This window comes from Nasonia vitripennis, chromosome 1 (genome assembly GCF_009193385.2).
Source record: "Nasonia vitripennis strain AsymCx chromosome 1, Nvit_psr_1.1, whole genome shotgun sequence".
NCBI lineage: Eukaryota > Metazoa > Arthropoda > Insecta > Hymenoptera > Pteromalidae > Nasonia > Nasonia vitripennis.
In genome coordinates, this window is record NC_045757.1 from 1,795,332 (window position 1) to 1,817,944 (window position 22,613).

The 22,613-nt window shown below is 34.2% G+C and overlaps 1 protein-coding gene across 1 annotated transcript; it reads right to left on the reverse strand.

Annotated features, from left to right (window-relative positions):
* Positions 1-690: 690 nt before the first annotated feature.
* LOC100122517 (high affinity cAMP-specific and IBMX-insensitive 3',5'-cyclic phosphodiesterase 8) lies at positions 691-21,518 on the reverse strand. The gene is made up of 20 exons (XM_031921786.2): positions 21,275-21,518; positions 17,223-17,814; positions 13,704-13,801; positions 5,799-5,861; positions 4,682-4,872; positions 4,447-4,506; positions 4,297-4,363; positions 4,009-4,176; positions 3,710-3,924; positions 3,401-3,555; positions 2,999-3,129; positions 2,756-2,863; positions 2,465-2,673; positions 2,106-2,384; positions 1,870-1,996; positions 1,606-1,746; positions 1,373-1,534; positions 1,141-1,270; positions 997-1,064; positions 691-911 (listed from the first exon to the last, which is right to left on the reverse strand). Exons 2-20 carry the CDS (start codon positions 17,302-17,304, stop codon positions 831-833), a joined length of 2,535 nt encoding a protein of 844 aa, XP_031777646.1. The 5' UTR covers positions 17,305-17,814; positions 21,275-21,518; the 3' UTR covers positions 691-830.
* Positions 21,519-22,613: the final 1,095 nt, after the last annotated feature.

The following is a 22,613-nucleotide window of genomic DNA, read 5'->3' on the forward strand; positions in this document are numbered from 1 at the left end:
ACTGATGCAAATACGCTATACTATGGCAGTGAGCAATCCAACAACGGTAAATTGCTTAATTGAAGATGATATAAAGAAGCGAATACGCGAAAAAACGATACAAACTGTAGATCGGGGAGGATGATATAAAATGTATGATGGCGGGATACGTAATAACATCTCTGTAGACCTGCAGAAAAACATCTGTAATTGATTGTTTATCTAAAGATCGCAAAAAAATATACAGTGATAAACAATAAAAAAATGAACTATACAAAAAAAATTTTGTTTTCTCTTTCTTATTACAAAAGTCCGTTAATTGGTATAAAATTATATGTAAGGAGTAAAAACGACAGAAAATGGATGTATTAAAAATCCAGAAAGAGAGAAGCGTTTTGTAGAACTGTTTATGGAAAAAAACAAGATCATAATAAATAAAAAAAAAAACAATCAAAAAATAATGAGTTTTTCTATCAAATGCATTTTGTCTATTAACCACAGGTGATGTAGTAAACAAATGACAGGAAAAGACGGTATGTTAAGATTTTTTCTGATGTCTTTTTTGTTATTATTTTAATGCAATTAATAGTTTTCAAAAAGGTAATATTGTGTATCTAAAACACCATAATTTGCTTATTCTTATTACACATGATAAATTACTTATCATTTGTTAGACTCTATGGTATAGCAAAAATTAGAACGATTTTATTTTCTTGTTCAAAATTATTCTTTATTCGATTGTCAAGTTATATTGTACTTAAATTGTTTAAATCTTATTTTCTATACACTATCTAATAATTAGAAGAGCTGCATTAATTAATACGATAAATGAAGATGAAAATTTACATGCTTCATTGAGCAGATTGAGGTATTTGTAATTCTGGAGACTGCTGCAGCGTTTCAACATCCTGCAGGGTCGAGATTCCACGTTCCTACAAAAAGTATAAAATTTATATTAATCAAATTTAGTGTTTCTTTTTTTTTAATTGAATGTTTTGAATATAAATTGGTACGCACGTTGTATTCTTTCCATGTCTCGTAATTCTGTTTCATGTAATTGATCATTTCTGGCAAATCGATAAATGCTGAAAATATTAATTAAACATTCAGAAATCCGAATTAAACACGAATCGAAGATTGAAAATAAGGTACAAAAATTACCGTCCCAAGCTTCCATCATGTCGTTGATTATGTAATCCACAAATCCAATTTGAGATTTTGGAATCGAACAGGTAGATCGATCAAACATCGGCATTACGACGGGTAATTTTCTTCTCTTCTCTTCGTCAGTCTGAAAAAACATTTAATATTTATTTGCTGAACATGATTTCTTATATATATTTCTTGCAAACTTTAAATAGTCTGTTGAATAAATTTTTTTTCATCAAAGTACCTGTCTAAAATACTCTTCCGCTATTCGTTTAGTCCATTCTATGCAGAACTTTAAGGGCCGGGTAGGATTAGAAACATCCGCGCACTTGATCATCATTCTTTTAACAAGAGATACGTTTTCTGGTAGTAGGAGCACTGACGAGTCGACTGGATCCGTAAAAGGCTATAACAAATACGTTATAACGCTAACAATCTCTTGTATTTGAAAAACGTAATTTTTATTAAAATATTTACCTCGGATTGCGATTCCTCCGTTCGTATACTGCACACGTTGACGAATTTGGCCAAGTGCTCAAAGTGTTTGGTCATCTCGGTTGCCAAAATCATGTCGATGATATTTTGCCTTATCATTTTATAAGTTTCTCTATCTAAATTCTGCGGGAAAAAAGAGAGATAGGAAAATAAATTAATGAAGGTAAAGGTCAAATACGATATCAATAAAGCTGTTCAATAGAATTAGAAATCGTTTGATAAGTAAAATAAACACAGGGGGCTTACCTTAAAAATATTGACATCGTCGTCAGATAGCGTTAATCTGAACGTTAATGCGGCATGATGAGATTCGAGTACAGAAAGATCATTGTACAGAATAGCCAGTTTGTTTCCTGCATTACAAAGGAATTGACTGCAATAAAAAAATGAGTACTGTTAGCGAAATCATTAATTCTTTGATAATTTCGATGGTGTTGCAAATTATATTTCTGAAAATGATTTGAAAAATCATAAAATATCACCTGGACTTTCCGGGATGATCAATGTCGTGCGCAGCAGCAGCAATAAGTGCGGCGACCTCGTCGAGTGGGTCGAGTAGTAGTTTGAGTCTCTCGGAACGCATAAACCGGGCAATCGCTTGGAGAACATCGGCTGCATGGGTCGAATTGTGGTAGCTATTTTGCGCGTTGTAGTTAACCTCGATAACGGTCAGCCAATTTTGCAAGGTGCGTTCGTCACAACTCAGACGCGCAGGTACACTGTAGTGGTTCATCACGTTCATTCCCAAATAGTATAGAGGTCTAAGACAATAATTTGTGTTGAATCGGTAATTTAAAAATAGACACTAAAATCTGAAAATAACGAAACAAAAATAACTCACCTCCTACCAGACATAGTTTCAAGTTTAAAAATGTCAAAGTCCCAGTCCATGCAATTTTCCAATAGAATCTCGATTTCTCGGGGAGCCCTGATACCCTTACCCGCCGCTTTGGACGCTGGCGTCTGCTGGTGTAAAATCCGCTGTACCTGTGATACGCGCCCCGACGAGTCGTTCGATGACCTCCGCGAGTCGCGTGAGTACTGAGGTGCCTGGTTTAAAGAAATTCGTAGAATATAACGCTTGTTAAGCAATAGATTCTCAATTGATATAAAGCATATTTATTCTACTTACGGAAATGAGAGCCCCTATGAGATCGGACGTGACAGGGTCGTTGAAGAGTTCGTCAGCCTCGCGGACGTAGGGAGCGTAAAGTTCCGTTGTTTTCAAAATCTCTATGGCCTGTAAGCGAAGTATCAGAATTGTTCTTGATCGTATTTTTCAAAAAATTTAGACAATCAACTTACATTGCTAATATAATTTTTTTCACTGATTAAAAAGAAATACTAAAATATATTAATACATTGTTTTACATACTTTGTCAATTTGCATAGCGACATCTGGGCTAACGGCCTCTGTCATTGCAGTTGTCAGGAGCGTTATAACTTTTGTGATTGGTGCTTCAAGAGGTAAATTGTGTATTTTTGCCACGCTGCATCTCCTTTGCACTATAAAGGTTGAAATTGTTAGTTACTATTATAGAAGTATTTCAGATAAAGAATCCGTGGTATAGAATATTAAATATTCTCTAGGTTATAGTGAATGCTATGATAAATAAAGATTAGACCCATTTTAAAATGTATAAAAAGTTAAAATATCTTTGAAACATAATCAGAGAAGTAAAAAATGATCATACCAAGCTTGAAATAATAGTAAAGAATCAAGGAACAATTGGTTATATTTTGGATAGGCGTAAATTGGATAGTAGGATTGACTTACGATCACTACCGATAGATCCAACGTCAAAGGAGCGTAACGAATGCGAACTTCCTCTAGGATGTAAATGCGCAACTGGATTAGGCAGGGCTGATGTCACGTCAATGTTCTCCAGCAAATACGTGGTATCGTAAATGTAAATATAATGCGTAGGCCTCCTACGGTTGGAAAAACAGTTAGTATCTGCTGAATAAAATCAATAGAAAAATATACTACGACTGATATAGTTTTAAGATAAATAAGAAAAGAGATAAGTTAAATATAGTGTTTCAAGAAATCACTACGATAGAAATAATAAGATATTTCATATACCTGCCGTAGGCGCAAAAGGGTATAATCCGAGAGCTAATAGTAATAGTCTCGTTGGATTTCCTTTTACAGTTCATATTGCCATGAAATTCTCGACCCTTTTGCAATTGCTGATTCATCCGCGTAAAATTTTCGCAGGTCACGAGTTCGGTGAGATTTTTATTAATTAGATCATCTGGTTTCCATCCGAGCAATTTTTCACTTACTTCATTCGCGAACTGAAAAAAGCCCAAATAAGTATTTGACAAATTTAGGTAATCGATACTGCATTATTATATAGGGCCATGTCTTATTAGAGATACCTGAATCAAATGCCGATCGTTAGTTACGTGTACCATGTCTCGACACCTATGCACAGCCAAATATAGGGAATGAGCGGCTGCCAGCTGCAGTTTAGGTCGCACCTCGTTCGCGTAGATCCCAATGAGCTCGTTCATTAGCATTTCCTTGCTCGAACACTCTATAAGTGCCTTGAGAAAATTGCGAATTAATTTTAATAGAAACTTTTAGATATTTAGGTATTACGCGTTGGCTAGAGATTTCGTAATTGATGCGAAACCTAAGCAATAGTTTTAATCCAAATTATTTACCCTATTAAAACCAGCGTCGAGTATTTGCAAAGTTGCGATTTCATCTTGATCAGACGAGACGAAAATTCTGCAAAATAATGAGTTTATTTTTCAAATAAAACAATTATTTATGCATAAATAAATGATTTAAACAAGGATTGGTATACTCACGATCTCTTAACGAGTGCTATAATTACAGATGTTCGATTATAATGCGTATTGTTCAGGGCCCTAAAACAAGAAAACAATTTGAAAATCAAATCATTTAAAGTATAATATTACCTTTGATGATTACAAAAATAAACTGAACATTAAGAGAAATATTCATACAGTAATCATTATCAAAATTCTATTACATAATCTCTAGCAGTGTGTATAGGAACTCTTAAGAAAATAAAAGATTAACCTGCAAATGTCGTCTGCTTGCTGACAATGCAGTCCTCTCCGATCGATAATTACGACATCGTGACTATGAGTCTGAAAAAGGTCAAGCGCCTCTTCGACGTCTCGCGCTTCCGAAATTTGCCATCCCAGTCTTTGAGCCGCCAATCCCAACACTTCTGACTGTCTATCATCTCGCGGAAATACCAATAATATCTGTAAATATATTTATTTTTTTATATTAGACTTATTTTACTATCTATGATTCTTCGACTATTTCTTCACTCTACTTGATTTTTTAATATTTTGAAATAATACAGCGACTTTAAAATTATTGCCTATTTGATGTGAATAAATATTCTATATAAAAAATAAGTTTTACATAGATAAAATAATTTATTTTCAATTCCAAAATAATTGTTTGATTTGTAGTAAATAGTTTCAATGCAACACAAGTTTCTGGCGGCAATAATAGACAATTTAGAAAAGTTTTGATATTCTATTGTGTTAGTACTTATTGCAATAAACAGTGGCGTAGTTTATTAGATAAAACACCAGTATGATACTCTACGACAACAAATTTAGATAGGGAAATACTGAAAGTAGTTAGGTCCAAAGTAGGAGCGCGAATGGTACATATCATATAATATAATATATGTACAAAAAACCGATAGCAAATGTACAATAATTATATGACAAGAATTTATAATGAGCCACAAAAGTTTATTACAATAGTTTGCTGTCTTGATAAATTGATCGTACTTTCACACGTTTTTAATTATTGTTATTGTCGCCGTGATACTTGTAATGCTGATTGAACTTTTTTTATTTCAGAGAATGAATTAAAACATAACTTTGTTATGTAAGTTTCTTGTAATGAAGATGTTCTTTTACGTAAGCTCGATAAATGACAAAAATTGACTTTTAACTTACTTTGATAATTTTCTTTTAAACTCGTTTATAGTAGTTATTTTAACCTGATCCAAATTTTAAACGAAAATAATAAAATTATCCTTATTCCTATTCATTCTATGTCTTGAAAAAAATTGACTAATGCAAATAGTTATACATCCTAATTCTATGTTCTATATCTAAGGAAAACGTGTTATAAATTTTTTTTAATAATTTTTTATTTGTCTTACTTTGACATTGTCCGAAGTTATACTGCTTGTCAGCCAATTGCACCCGACATCACTTGGTCCCTTCTAAATGAAAATAAACATTATATAATGATGCTAATAATAAAAAGCTTTATTTTGATGGTTATTATACTAAGTTTCATCAAAAAATTAATATCTTATAAATATAAAAATTCTTGTGCGTCGATAGGAAAATACCTACAAAGGCTATAGCCGGGTTACTATGGTGAAATGGCCCCCTTGGAAAATGTATATATGTTATATACCATTCGAGGGGGGATAAAAAAAAACTCCCATAGCCAAATTTTTAGCTCTCTGCCTAGTGCGCATGCGCAGTAACGTCGATAAACGTGTTTTTTTGATTTTATTTTTTTCTGAAGTCCCTATAGGATAAAAATTTGTTTAAAAATTCACATTGGTGTATTTTTATGTCATGAATAACTGCAATTTTTTTGGGATTACATAACCTCAAATATCGGATCTAAAAAAATTATTAAAGTTTTCAATCGATATTTTGACCCCCTTGTTTTTGAGGTGCAACTTTTTAAGTAGACTTTTTGTGTACTTTTTCCCGTTCTTTACGATGGCACAAACGTTTTTTCCTTAAAAATCGTGGCACAACTCGATTTGAGCCAAAAACTGATTTTTTTGCCATTTTTTCACGTTTTTAGCTGGTTATGTTACAATTTAGTTACTAAAGTGACTCCTTTTGAGTAGTTTTGCATATCTTCCCATGAAAACATAATCAAATGAAATATTTTGTTCGCTCCAAGCCGTATTTTTTATATTATCTTACGTTTTCAATGATGGTCTTATCAGAATTGTGATATCACCTTATTATAAAACTGATGGCTAATGTTATGTTCTTTTTAAACGTTCTGTGATTGGTCGAAAGTATTGTCTCTGTCGCACTTTTTTGTTTATTGTTTATTTTTATTTATAATAAAAGGTTATGCTTGGCCGCGCGGTTGACGCGGCGGCTGCAATGCAAACGATCTGCGTAGTGAATGGTCAATCATAAAATTAAGAATTACCAGGAGCATAAACAAATAAAGTATTTTGATTTCTTAATTAATTAAACGATGCGCAAACCAATGGCCAACATTGTTTTTTTCAAAACTAATTTTTTTTTTTCTTACAATTGTCTATATAAGGGAGAAAGTACAATACGTCCCGTCCCGTCCCGTACCGACCCCGGGACATACCGTCTGAAATAAGTCACTTTTATATTATTGGCTAATTCTGTTCGATAACCCAATCGACGGTACAGAATTAGCCAATCCCGTAAAAACAGCTTATTTCAGACGGTATGTCCCGAGGTCGGTACGGGACGACGGACTCAATTGTACTTTCTCCATAATATACTAATACAAGTGAATGGTGAAAACGCTGTTAGTATAAGTTTATAACTTTTAAAGTAAATTAAAATCTAGCAAATAAAAATTGTTTCGATTTTTCTTTTTACTATTTCGGCTTTTGACTGATAATTGATAGCAATACTAGAAAAAATAATAAAGTAGTTAAGTATTTATTTTCAAATACATTGGAGTTTGTTGGAACCGAAGGCTGACGCGGCTACTTTAAATCTTTCTGCTGTTTACTTCAAAACTAACAATCTTGTATATTTAAAGTGAGTACTATATATTTTACATATCTTTTAAAAAAATGAAGATTTAACAAAGTTTTTCAAAAGTTTTGACATCACAGATTATATGCTTTGATATTAGGGTTATATGTATTTCTAATACATATTACACAATAAATTAATATTTTGTTAAATAACTTCTTTAAAATCAAAACCTATTATTAATATCTAAAATGTTATTTTTATGCCGACACTTTGAGTTTTGAAAAAAATACTGTAACCAACCTACTGATAAATAAAAAATCTCCCATGTATTTATAATAAATACACTTGTATTTTACCGGTATATGCAGAGTAAGACTTATTAATGGGTAGAAAAATAAAATTTTTATTATAAATTCTGTAGTATTAAGAGTAATTGTATCAAAAATAATGACAGATAATATAGTAATATAATAATAAGATATAATAATATAATAATATAATATAATAATATAATAATGTAATAATAATAACAGAAAATTATTAGACCTTTTTATACGCTAAATAAGAAAAACATGTTGTGTACGTTATTAAATTCTTGCATAAAATCAAAAGTTTAAACCAACATTAAATTATAAACTGTTTTAGTACTCGCATAAAGATCCGATCTTATCCTAAAACAAAAATAGCAATCAGATTTTAAATCAATAAGCTAACAAAAAAGTAATTAATAAAAATGAATTTTCAATCCTATAGATATAGATATACGTACAATGCATGTAAGGGGAACGAGTCTTTATCTATTTAACTTAACCAATTTAGGCTAATCACATAAAGTAAAATGAGAAATTAGTTAAACATAAAGTTGTTGAAACTATTAACTAAATAAAATTAAGAAGGAAAAGCATTTGAATAAAATATGACAATAAACTTTTGCTAGAAACGGATTTGACGATTGATGAGTTGCATGTTTTGATGTAATGCGGTATATTAATTATACAAGTATGATTAAATTGATAAAATATAGAAAGTCTTGAACAATAATTAATTTGTTTATGTATAAAATACTGTCAAATTAATAAAAAATGCACATAAATATCTGCATATGACTATATATGATGTGATTTTTACTATAGTTAATTATTATGAGATGAGAAAAAATATTTGGTTTTACATAAAAACAATACATGAGAAATAATAAAAATGAAAAATAGAACTAATAGGATGCGAACTTATTAATTGTCAATTAACTTTTAAGTTAAAAAAATGTAAAATGAATAAAGTAAACACAAGCTAACCTATGCTTTAAACACATACGTATATGAAACATCATTAAAAACAACATTATTTATTTATTTTAAAATACACTATTATTCATGTCTAGATACAAGAACATATTTTTACAAAAAAACAAATTGAATATAATAATTTCATAGGTTTGTTGATTTTATAAAATCACTAGGTGCAAGCACTTCAATACAGTTTTTATGACAAACAAAAATTATTTGCTTAAAAAACTTATAAATGAAATACAACTTATTTCACTTTTACTAGGCAATATTATTTTTTTACTTTTCATGTAAAGCTACTGAGAAAACTGGATTATACAAGAACTTAGATTATAATATTTTTGTAATATTTATTATTCGTTCTAGTTTTTAATTTAAAAAAAGGCAAACAATTTTTTTAGATTTTTAAAAACTAACTAACAGCATTTTTAAATGTATTGTAAAATATTTATATTTTATTATTTCAGAAGTGATCTTCTTGTCTAATGGTTAAATAAATATGGCATCTAATAGTAATGAAGAGTCAGATAACATCAGGAAACGCGATGATCGAAGATGTGCCATGTGTAATATTTATATTAGAAAATCAATTGGTCGAGAAAAGGAAATCAAATCTGAAGTTGAAATCGAATATGCTAAACAATTATCAAATAAAGATATTTACATCCATGATGTAATTTGTGATTCATGTAGAAAGCGATTAGCCAAATACATATCAAGCTCTAAACCTAAAAAGGTTAATGTTCCAGCAACTGCTTCGTCTCAAGATTCAAATGTTTCTGAATCATTTTCTCAGCTAACTGTCACTTCATCATCTCAGGAAAGTACACAATCATCTGTATACACAATAAAGGAACAAAAAGTACGAGCAACCACGGAATTACTTATTCAAAGGACGATTGCGGCACATAAATATTGCTTTGTTTGTGGGTACCAAAAACAGACTAATAATATATTAGTTCCTTTAGAGGCCCGAATTCAAGTTTATAGTAAAATGAATGTTTTTATTCCACATGGCAATAGATGCTGTTGCACACATTTAATTAAAAAAAGATTTTATGAAGATGAACTAAATAAAATTAATATTTTTTCCACTACAAGTACGGTATATATTGATGAATTACTACAATTTTTGAGTCAATTATCAATGAAAGCAGACGAAACTTTATTAGATACAGTAGCTGAATTTTCCATGCCTGAAAAAAATTTGAAAGTTTTTACGGGATTAACGTGGGAAAATATTAATTATCTTAAAGATCAACTCACTTCTCTGAAGAATTCCTGTGTAAGGACAGCGACACAAGCCATTGTCGTATTTTTATTCAAAATGCGCTCTGGGAATTCTAACTCGCTCATCTCTACAATATTTGACATTGAAAGCGAACAACAAGTATCTCGTTTTTGTCAATCAGTATTATTATCTTTCGAAAAAGATTTACTACCAAAACACTTTGGATTAGAAAATGTAGACAGAAATGAATTGATTGAAAATCAAACTTCTAATATGGCAAAGAAATTACATCCTGGTAAACAACTTATTTTGATTGCTGATGGTACTTATATAAGGCATGAAAAAAGCTCTAATAACGAGTACCAAAGAAAATCTTATTCAGGCCAAAAAAAAGTTCCTCTGACTAAACCATTTACTATATGTACTACTAATGGTTATGTTGTTGACCAGTTAGGTCCATATCTTGCAAATAAAAATGATGCTACAATACTGATTGAAATATTGGAAGAGAAGCAGAATATTTTACAGAAACTTCTTCGCCAAGGGGACATTTTTATACTGGATAGAGGTTTCAGGGACATTAAACAAAAATTAGAAAATATGGGTTATATTGTTTTGATGCCTGCACTCAAAGGTTCAAAATCTCAACTTTCTACGCAAGAATCAAATGAAACAAGATTGACGACAAAACTGCGATGGGTTGTTGAAGCAGTGCACGGAGTTCAAAAGAAAAAATATAGGTTATTAGATCACAAACTTGATAATAAAATGGTGAAAAATACTGGATCTTATTGTAAAATTTCTTGCTACTTAAATAACTTGTTTGGCAAACGCCTAGATTCTGATGAAGACATGCAAGATGAAATATTTAGTGCTATGCAATCTAGAAAAAATGTTGAAAATACATTAGCAGTTTTAGTAGCAGACAAAAGATGGAGTCGTCGGAAACTACCATTTAAAATAATAACTTCGGATGATTTACCAGACTTTCCTGAATTAACAATAAAAGATTTGAAAATTCTGTTTACAGGAACATATCAGCTTAAACAGACAATATCTTACTTAGCGGAAATGCTTGACGCAGATAATAATTTGATGATTGGATATTCAAAAGAGACTAACAATATTCTCAAACTTGAAGTTCAATCCAGACATATTAACAGAAAACAATACAAATGTTTCGTTGAGTATAAACCAAATGGTATTGGTTATTCTAGCATCTTAAGACACTGTTGTGATTGTCCTAACGGTAACCGTACTATAGGATGTTGTGCGCATATTGCTGCCATAATCTATTATCTTTCACATGGAAGATATTTATCAAAAATCATACGACCAGCTGAAATTCTGTCTAAAATGTTTCTTAATGATCAAATTGAAGTGTGTATTGATGAAGATAGTGACAATGATGAGTGAATCATTTTTCTATTGTGAACATTCGTTATTTTTAAAAAGCTACTTGTATACGTTCCATAATTTATTTTAAATAGCCTATGAAGATAATAAATTATACTTTGTACGAATTGAACATACTTAACTTCAATTCCTTTTTACCTGATAATTATTACTGTCAATAGATTTTGAATAATCAATTAAGTAGAGGCAGATAAGCCAAATATGGCCTTTTTAAGACCACAAGACGCCAAAAGTACCCTCAAACGATCGATTTCAAGGCTATGTTTAGCTAAAAACAGGCTTTTTTGCGTGAAAACCCTTGCATTATGACATTTTTAGGTTAGTTTTGGGTTACATGGTACCAAAAATGGCCTTTTTCGGCGTTAAATCACTCAAATGAGGGCATTTTTAGGTTAAAGAGAAAAGCAGACACTGACAGAGGCGATATTCTTTTTATATATAGAGAGAAACCCTTTATTACCTCAAATTCTGATAAGACCATCATTGAAAACGTAAGATAATATAAAAAATACGGCTTGGAGCGAACAAAATATTTCATTTGATTATGTTTTCATGGGAAGATATGCAAAACTACTCAAAAGGAGTCACTTTAGTAACTAAATTGTAACATAACCAGCTAAAAACGTGAAAAAATGGCAAAAAAATCAGTTTTTGGCTCAAATCGAGTTGTGCCACGATTTTTAAGGAAAAAACGTTTGTGCCATCGTAAAGAACGGGAAAAAGTACACAAAAAGTCTACTTAAAAAGTTGCACCTCAAAAACAAGGGGGTCAAAATATCGATTGAAAACTTTAATAATTTTTTTAGATCCGATATTTGAGGTTATGTAATCCCAAAAAAATTGCAGTTATTCATGACATAAAAATACACCAATGTGAATTTTTAAACAAATTTTTATCCTATAGGGACTTCAGAAAAAAATAAAATCAAAAAAACACGTTTATCGACGTTACTGCGCATGCGCACTAGGCAGAGAGCTAAAAATTTGGCTATGGGAGTTTTTTTTTATCCCCCATCGAATGGTATATAACATATATACATTTTCCAAGGGGGCCATTTCACCATAGTAACCCGGCTATAGCCTTTGAAAAAAAAAATTCTGATAGGTAATAAGTATATGTATGACGAATAGACATAAATAATCCAGTATAATCCTACTGAGATAGAGTAGAGTGAGAGTGACGAATATAATACTAAAAATAAGAAAGGCTTCTTTACACGAGTATAAGCTCGATGATTTATAGAAACAGCAATAGACTTTTATAGTGGGTGTTAAAGGTGTAAGAAACTTGAACGCAAATGATATATTCGAATTCCAAGGGATTGCGCAGAAGTTTGAGAAAGCTCTAAAAATAAGAGAGAATTAATTGGGAAAAATTATGTGATTAAGAACGATAACAAAACATATATTAGATATAACAAACAAAGAATAGCAGAGAGGGCGATGGAAATAGGCTTATCCTTGGATTGTAGAGATTGTAAGATCGATTTGAATTAAACAAAAATCGTGACATTTAAACGTATCTAAAAGGTGCATTAAAATATTTCTTATATAGCCAGAGCACTGACTGAAAAAACAAACGCAAGACAAATTTATGAACTAGAATAAGTAGCAAAAATATAAGCATCTACTTTGAATATGAAACAGTTGCATGACTAAGTAATGTCAGACGTTGAGAGATGAAGAAAAGAAATGTTAAATCTCGTGCATTTCGTGAAATGATGAGGAAAGACTCTGATGACTCGATATAATCGTAAGAATAACTCGTCCAGACTTTCGAGAGCTGAATAAGAAAACGAAGTACAATACAGATCAGCAGTGAGAGATAGCTCGAGTTTAAACTTTTGCCCCAGAAGTAAAGAAAAGGAATCCTTGAACTTATTTTCAGAAGGTACATTTACGCGATACTTGTCCCATTATGCGGTTCACCTCTGACAGTCTTGACTTTCTATTAGAAACCTTGCGATACGATTGGGTATGTAGATAACAGATAAAATCACAATAAAGAAATTGTAGGAGACGAAGTATGTTTGCGAAAAAAATCACGTAACTATATTGATGTAGGATTGTGATTTGAATCAAATTATCGTTCTAAAAAAGTAGAATTGTAAAACAACAATCAAACAAAGAAATATAATGAAGCTTTCATAGAAATGTTCGTAGACCCAAGGGAAATACTAAAAAAAAATTAAGAATCGTAGAGAAAAGGGCAACTAAAGATAGTTTCTGATTTTTATACGATTGAATGATTTGTATTTACAATCGAGGTTTTTATTCTAAATACGCAAAGACGTCATACCTTTCCCATATGCACAGTGCATACACGACCTTCACTTATGCATAAGCGTAACTATGTAGAAACCTTTATGAATTTTAAACACAAATAATAAATAATATTTACTTACAACTTGATGCAGGTCCACATCTTCAATCGAATTTCTGTGCCCCATGTAATGTTTTTCGTCTTGTGAGTTGGATGAATCATTGTAGTTAGGGTCGTGTCCTAAAACATAAACGACAATCGTACAATGTTGTACTAAAAACTGAATCGAGAATGATACACTGAAGAAGAGTATATAAAATTTGAACGCTTTCATCTCCACATACCCTATCTTAAAATAATTAATTATAATAGTTAATTTATATAAACGTTGGAGACAAATAGAGCAAAATTCAAACACATTATCATGCGTTCTGTAAACAAAATCAAAGTATAGAAGGTTAGTACAAAGGATATGACGAAGAAGTTATTATTTACATTGAAGCGAATAGGCGAATTATAACGTTCACGAATAAACAAACCGCTCATGGTTGATATTAGTTTTAGACTCCCTTACTCTCACCAAAAGTAAAGGTCATAAAAAGCGTGGAAAAATAACATAATTATAAGTTTTATAAATGCTAAAAATAAATGCAGTCTAATGCAAGAGTAAAATGAAATTCGGAATGTCGAAAAATAATCCTAATATCGAATTAGAAATGCCCTTAGCCCCTATACGATAGCTTGAAATAAATAGCTATATAAGCAACACATAGTAAAGAAATCGTTAGTTCTATCGAAGAAAGTAGATAAAATATGCGATATCATATTGAATCTTCAAAGTTTAAACAAGTAGTTTATCGCTGATTTTTGCACGTTTGGAAAATGGGGATGTATGCTTTAAACTTATTCAATTTATCGAGGGAAAGATTAGATCTAATCCATACCCGCATTAATCGTATAATAAGTGGTTATAATAATAATATATAGTATAAAGAGATCGTTATAGTTGCTTTAATGGAATCTAATGTCAACATATTGACTTATTTTATAAACAAATAAACACATATTATAGTATAGGAAATATTGGGTACTTGTACAAGAATTAGGGATAAGAATTACACATTAATGCCTATTGAAATCATGTGATACTAGATAAATAAATAAATTAAGAATCATAGAGATGCTACAAAAATTAAGTTAAGGTTAAAGAGACAGTTAGAAATTGACAAGCTAGATGGTAAATTGGTCAAACATAATTGTTCAATTGAGAGTAAACAAGAAAACGTGCCGTAGCAAGCTACAGATAAGTCTAGGTTAATTGAGAGAAACGAGACGCGCCTTTGAGTCTCCCTATTGAATACTCGAATGAACAACAAACCCTATACGTATACAATCGTTTGTTCCCGAGCAGCAGAAACTATTCGATGTGTACTAAAAATAACCAGTATAATAATTCTCAATTATTAATTATCAACAATCTCCTGCGCAAACACAAAACAGCGAAAACTCAATAAATCCCATCGACACAGCACAAACCGTGTGCGACGCAAGTTTTTCCAAATCGGCCTCCAAAACCACAGGCGCTAACATAAAAATAGTCGCGATTCGAGCTCTCGATGAATTTTTCCAAGCGCACGCGTCGCGCGCTCACACATACTAACCGTGTGCTACATTCATTTGGAAGTGATAGTAAAAAAGGCCTTTTAATTTGAGTCGTGCGCGACGCGACGCGACGCCTCGTCGCTACTGGCCCAATACCACTCACGACTCTTCTTTACGCATACGTATACGCGAGCTTCTGATGCAGTTCGATTTCAGAGTTTCTCAACGTCCCGGTCTTTGTAATGGTTAGAGCTCGTTTTTGGCATACGGAAAAGCCGCTGTGATGTAAGCTAGTCGTACGGAGGACAGGAAAGGTTGAATGGAAAGTTGATCTATTAGGATGTAGGGAGCGATGTCGGGTGTTTTAATTGAGAATTGTTAGGAACCCTGATATTTCGAATGCTTGTGAAAATCGACCTTCTTCCGAAGAAATACCCATTGTCAGAGATTCGAATTTGCCACGCGAAGCACGTAGATCGTCGTTTTCGTAAGCCATTGTCTTATATAAATGCACGAATACCTATACACGTAAGGTCTTACACTTTGAATCTTGATCGTACGCGTGATCAAAATTAATTCACTTTTTACCCCGTCCTTTGGCATGCGATAAATCTTCCTTTTCGAAGGTGATGTATAGGTGCAACTTTTTTAAACCATCAGGTTGATTTATCAGAATTTGGAAAATGTTGTTGACGATTAGTAAAACGTCTAAATGGATAGTTAGTATTGTGAGAGTATAAAAGGTATTGGTGGGTGTGAGAGAAAAAGGAGAATTGGATAAGTGCATACATTAAATAAATAATAAAAAAGAATAAAAGCGCTAATGACGTAGTAAACGTACTTATTATACTGAAGGTCAATTGAAATGTCGATGTACTATTCATTGCCCTCTCCTTATTATTAAATATTCATAAAATATTTATAGTTTCTAGATAGAAATGAGTGAGGAATTGTCGATATAGAAAAAAAGTAATGGACAGCAATTTATAATTTTCTATTCTATGTAGAAATGAAAGGCTAACATTGGCTAGGAATATCCATGCTATTGACAATCGCGCTGAAATTGGATGTAAAGGTAATATTTTTAAAAGTAGTAGGTGGGGAGATGAAATGGATGTATGATTGATATAGACATAAAGTTTAAAATAGAAGATATGGAAAGAAAACGTGCACCCTTTAATATGAAAAAACACCGAAGACAATAGAATAAAAGCACGTTCGAAGAATGTAGGCTAACAAAAAATTAAAAGTCACAACTAGGAATCCTAGTAAATACAATATAAAAAATAAAAGATATAACTCTAAAATTGTCTATAGGCAGTCAATAAATTTACTATTACGAAGAATTATTGAATTAACTGAATAACGAATTTTCTTTATATCGATAGGTGTTTAATCCCCTGTAGGAAGAAGGAGAGATATACGAGTTGGAAGTACGTTTTACTTATAGTAAGACACCTCAATATTTACTTGAGTAAAGCTTACGGCCAGCGAATAAAACACGGATGATATCTCACTAAAGAGAGGCGTAGGTTGGGGCCTCTCTTATCCCCCAAAATCACAACTTTTGTTTATTTCGAAACGAAGAAATTTAAAGAAATAAATTTTAAATGTTTAAGAAAATAGGACCAGAATTTTAAAGATCGTAGCATAATAAAGTATTGAATGAATAGTAAAGGTAGAATTAGATATCATAAAATAAGAACAAAAACAAAAGAATCAAAAGTGATGACACATTGCATAAACATAAAAAATGTATCGAAACCCCAAAAGCATAGAAGAATAAGGAAAAATTCTTTCTCAAACACTGCGCGGAGGAAAGTCGGTAGAATAATTGATGTATATAGAAAAAGGTCAGATAGCGGAACCTCAGGAGAAAAGAAAAAAGTCTACGAAAATCATTGGAAAAGTCAATATGGAAAAGAGGTTAGTCTACGATAATACATACAAAAACGAAAGCCTACAACTGTTGCGATAAAGTATGACACTTTAGAACCGTTATCGCATCGAAATAATTCAAAGCTAATATTTAGGCTAGAAGCAATTTTTTCAAACTCACCATTGAAGAGGGACCGTAAGCTTGTCTGTAGTTCGTCTCCATCGTCATTCGAAAAGCTAAATCTGCCCCTGACGGATGACATGGATTTCCCATTAGTTCCGCGGATTATCGCTTACGATAATTCGCTCGCATATGATTAGCATTACCCGAAGAACTTTTTCTTCCTCGTGAAGTCCTCTGAAAACTTGACTCGATGATTATGGATGACGACTCTCGCGCGCTTTTGCGATTTCCCGAGGCTCGCGGTGATATCTGCGCTTCCTCGGCGAGCTGATTGAGAATTTATAGGTGGCAGTAGATTAATCGATTGAAATTTATCACTTTTATTGCAAAGCTTTTATCACTCGAATGATATTGCACTGTTTTTAATCTGTCGATTTAGTGTTTCGTAAGTTTGTATAAAAAAGATGTATATTGCACTAATTTTAGCTTGTAAATATCACACATAACATTTGTACAAGTAGACAAAGAGCGTTGATCACAGAACTTTTATACTTTCACAAACAATCTTCCATATTTTTACATCACTTTAAACGCCTTCAAATTGCACTGAATCTCCTCGAGAGTTGCCACTCCGATTGACGAATTCCTCCTGAAACAAAAAAAGACATTCTTTTTAAAGATCTAAAGTAACGAGTATCGATGAAACATGAGTGAATTTTTCTTTTTTTTCACGGACAAACTCACTCAGGCTATCGGCTATCAAATATCACGCGGGCCACTTTTAAATTATTCCTCGCGGGAGAGAGAAAAGAATACAAAAAAAAAGAGACAGGAGGATCGAAATTGGGTTACGCGTGAAACCTCTTGTTTCGAAATCAAATTATTTTCTGCCGTTAAAAACCCAGCTACGTTACACGTGCGGCTTTCATGATGAATTTTACAATAGCGCGTATATAGACGATAGATTTATTTAGCTCAAGCCCTGAATAGTCTTTTTTTAAAAAACACCACATTTTTCGCAACCTTTAACTATATAATACCTTATTAATAACGATGTGTCTTGTGCTGCGAAACTTAACAATGTGAATTTCGTGTTTGAATTTACAGCATGTTTATGGTGTAAATGGCATTTTTGAAATACCTACTTATACACTTGATGTTCGTTAGGGAATCGAGCATTTTATATCCAGCAAAATAATAGGTCTCAAAGTAATAATCAAAACGATCATTCAGAAAAGTTGATAGTATACAAGGCTAAAAGTGTCCGAATAACTCACATATTCATAATTACGTCAAAATTACGCAGTCAGGCGTTATCTCCAAAGCAATTGCGTGTGAATTTAGGCGTACAATATAAGAAATATGCGAGAAAATATGCGCGATATAACTCGCTATAGGTATGTAAGGAGAGAGTAAGATATCGCAGAGAAATGTCAGCGTGACTTTGATACCGGACAGCGTCAGAAAACTGTCAAGTATATTAAAATTTGCAGTAAGAAAATACGATGATACATTATTGGGTTTAAAATATATTGTACCGTAAATATCATTAGGGAAGATGAATTATCGAAAATATTGCCGCAAGCGCCCGTTTAATAACCAAAAGATCATAAGAAATAAAAATCCCTCAGTCAGCTGGTCGACTATCACACGAAACCGAAAGCTGCAGCAATCGCAAAAGTGCTCTCGAGAGCGCAGAAATCCCGTCGCGCAGGTGCAGCACAGCTGCCGTCCCGCAGAGCGAGAAAAAGAAAAAGAGGCGAAAAAACCTCCCGAGCTTTAGGCGAAAAGGTGCAGCGTTTCGAAAGTATCATTATGTATTTCTCCCTTGTCTCTCTTGCCAAGAGCATTGAAAATTACTTAGTAATTGTTCCGAGCCACTTTTACGTAAGATATAGACGTATTGTCCTCCGTTGCGCAAGACGTGCAATATTCGAAGATTTCAGGATCTTCGAGCTTACGATACACACAGAAAATCGTCGTAAAAAGTAGTCTGCGGCGTATCTTCCGACATCGACACTCTCTTATGTAAAATTATTTTACGCCGAGCGAGTCACGTCTTTTATTCATGATTCACGAGTTATGCCGACGTTTAAGCCTTTGTTTACAGTGCACCGAACGGCCTCTCTCTCTCTCTTTCTATTTTCATAACGAATCGGCCGCACATAGCATTTTCGCGCGACGACACACGCGAGAGCTTTGTTTTTTTGTCGCCGAGGAAAACAGAGCCATTTGGAAAAATGAAGTTGTAAAGTCTATTGATTCGTTAGGCTCGATTTATCGTCCATCAAACGGTTAATTGTTTTTCCCCTTTCAATTTAGAAGCGAGCCATCCACACTCCCTAGAATACACTCCGCGAAGCTTCGTTTGAAAACCACGTCCGTTCGCGCGCGCGGGAAAAACAAAGCGTTTTTAGTCATAAAGCATATATGCCTGCTTCTTACGCGAATCCGCGAGGGATAATAAAACGAAGTAGGGAAAAAAGCGCGCGCGCGCTCGTATTTTTAAAAGCGGCGAGAGAGAGAGAGAGAGAGAGAGAGATCCGTTGGAAAAAAGGCGTTGCGCGCGCGCGCGCATTCCGCGCTTTTTGCAGCTTCTCTGCCTGTGTGCGTGTGTTTTTTCGCTTTAATCGAGCGAATCGCGCGCGCGCGCGCCTTGAGCGTAGCTTGATTTTGACCAGAGATGGCGAGGGTATTTATAAAGCTGCGTATTATAGGCTTACTATACGCGTATAAGCCTTTGATCTGATTGATTTGTCTCTTCTCTTTCTCGCAAAATCTGTGGAAAATTTTTGTCGCCTCATTATTCGGCTGTTAATGTTTGGACAAAGGAATTGCACGACGCGATTCCGAGAAGAAATGCTTGTTTCCACAATTATACCTATACCGGTTGCTTATAACTAATAGTTTTCTGTAGCTGCGTAGAACAATGTAAGCACGACGTCGACTGTTACGCGTGTTTACGTTTTTGAGAGGCAGGAAGCGTATTTTTCATTTTCGAAATAAAAATCCTTCTCCTCCGCAAAATATTACTCGGTCGTCCGGTTTCCCGAATCAGCATAAATACACCTCTCGCAGCTCGCACATACTGATTCACGTTATCCTCGCGCGCTTTAAGCGTCATACCGCACGTCTTGTCGCGGCTTTCTTTATCTACTATATACGCGTTCGTCTCTTCTTACGCCTCGCGTTTTTCGCTTCTTGCTGAACTTCTTATCCGCTGCTACTTAGTCCGCTTCCAGTTGATAAAAGCTTTTTTCGTCTCTATTTTCGAGCTTGCGCGTCGAAAAAAAAGTAAAACGCCGCTCGCAGCCGTTGGCTTGTTGTCGAACAAAATTCAAATCGCGTTCATCGCTGTGATCGATGAGCGTCGATGTTGTTGCTGCTCGATTTAGTGTATTATACGAATGTAACGTATAAACTAAGGTACAGTGGAAAATTCCGAAACCGATCAGACGCCCAAGTGGGCTATAGTGTATACCTATATGGGTAAATATGAGAAATCAAATATAAGAAAGGAGAATCGGCGCAGTTGTAAACGGACGATTTTAAAGAAATTGCGACACCTCGAATCGAGCTTGGCTTTTCTCACAAATTCGAATTACCGACTCGTAGAATGATAATTGTCTCCTCTCTCGCGGGCACGAGGATCGTAGATTATGAGAGTGAAAACGAGCGGTTAGTCGCTCATTAGTCGTCGTCGAGTTTGGAAAATAATGAAAATAACGACGTCTCGCACGATTTCCTTTTTTATCACCGCCTGATCCCTATACACATCGATTCCACACGCTCGAGATTTCACTATTGCACGAGAGAGGTTCTTGCAAAATTCCAGCCGAACAGCACTGGTATAGACGAACTCCTATACTGCACCGCTGTTTACCGCACGCTCCCTCACGACGCGTATTTTTATATTTTCCCAACAACTCGCCGCATCACGAAGCACGACGTTCTGTCGATTTCCATCGGAAAAAATGCAGGCGCACTTAGCACCTCCGAGAACAGAGCGTTCACGAGATCGAGAGAGAGAGAGGGAGTGAAAAAACTTGTTTACTCAGAGAAAAAGACTACGCATCCTCTCGAAGCGCACAACTGCTGAAAACACTTACCGATTTCCTCACTCTTGTGCACACACACACGTGCTACATAACATACCGATCACAACACAGCGCGATCACACGCGAGATAGAATGAGAAACCGATCACTGAGTATATACTGAGTGTGCGTTGTACAATAAACGAATACCGATCGCGCTATATACCGATCAGAACTGCTACTGCTGCTGCGTATGGCTCGGCGAGCGGCACATACCGAGTGTCATCGCGCCGGAGACTTTTTACGTCGACTGCCAGACCAGCCGCCGGGAGATTGCGTTTTACGGCGGCGAGTAAGAGGCCGTCGCTGCCGCCGCCGCCGCCGCCGCCGCTGCTATGCTGTCTGTGTGTACGCGTGTGAGTGCGCGACTGTGTCGCGAGAGAGTGAACCATGTGCCGCGATATGTATATACGCGTACGTGTGGATTGGAAGATCGTATGCGACATATCGGTTTGATTTTTTTTCTTTTTTTTCGCTTTTTCGACTCAGTTATGTGTAGTGGCTTTTCGAGTGCGTTTATTGGGCAAGATTAGGGATCGCAAGATTATGTGCGAATGTATCGCTGGAGAACATTGTATAGGATATTGAGAGCAATCGATTCTCTCCGTTACTAGAACGACAGGTGTTTGCACTGCTGGACGTTTTTTAAAGACGATGAGATTCGATCGCGTTATCGATCTAATCTATTATAGGTAGGCTGCAATAGATGCCCTGAATTTACGCCTCGTCGAGTTATTGAAGTAAAGAAGTAACGCGTTCGAATGCACTAAGCGTCGAGAGATCGGTAAAATAATCAATGTGTGCGGTATCGGTCAGCGAAACAATAATAAACTGAGGTATTCGCAACGAAGGAGTAGGATGTACAAACTCAAAAGCCGAGTGAGCGTGATCGAAGGAGGAAAAAGTTCGAGAGATAAAACCGTCGATACAATTACGTCAAAATTACGTTGCACAGGTGCAATTGCGTGTGAGAGAATTTCGGTGAATGATGCGAAAAATATTTCCGATAATTAGCCGATAATTAGTAAACATAATTGTGAAGGTTGCAAAATAACAAAGTTGGTTAATATAGGTGCATGCCCCGTTCCAATCATTACGAAAATAATTTTCTGATACCGAAAGAAAAAAACAGAATCGACAGGTATACACACGCGGTTAGATATAAAGGGTCGGGAAAAAAGGAAGTCGAACGACAAAAGCTGAGGAATATAGCACAAGGCGTATGAGAAATCTCGAAACGCGGGAAAGAAGCGCTCGCGCGTGTTTGGCTTAATAATTTAGAAAATATGCGCGATAAAGGAGAGCGGCAAAGAGAGATGGAATAATACGCATACGAGAGAAGAAAAGGAGAG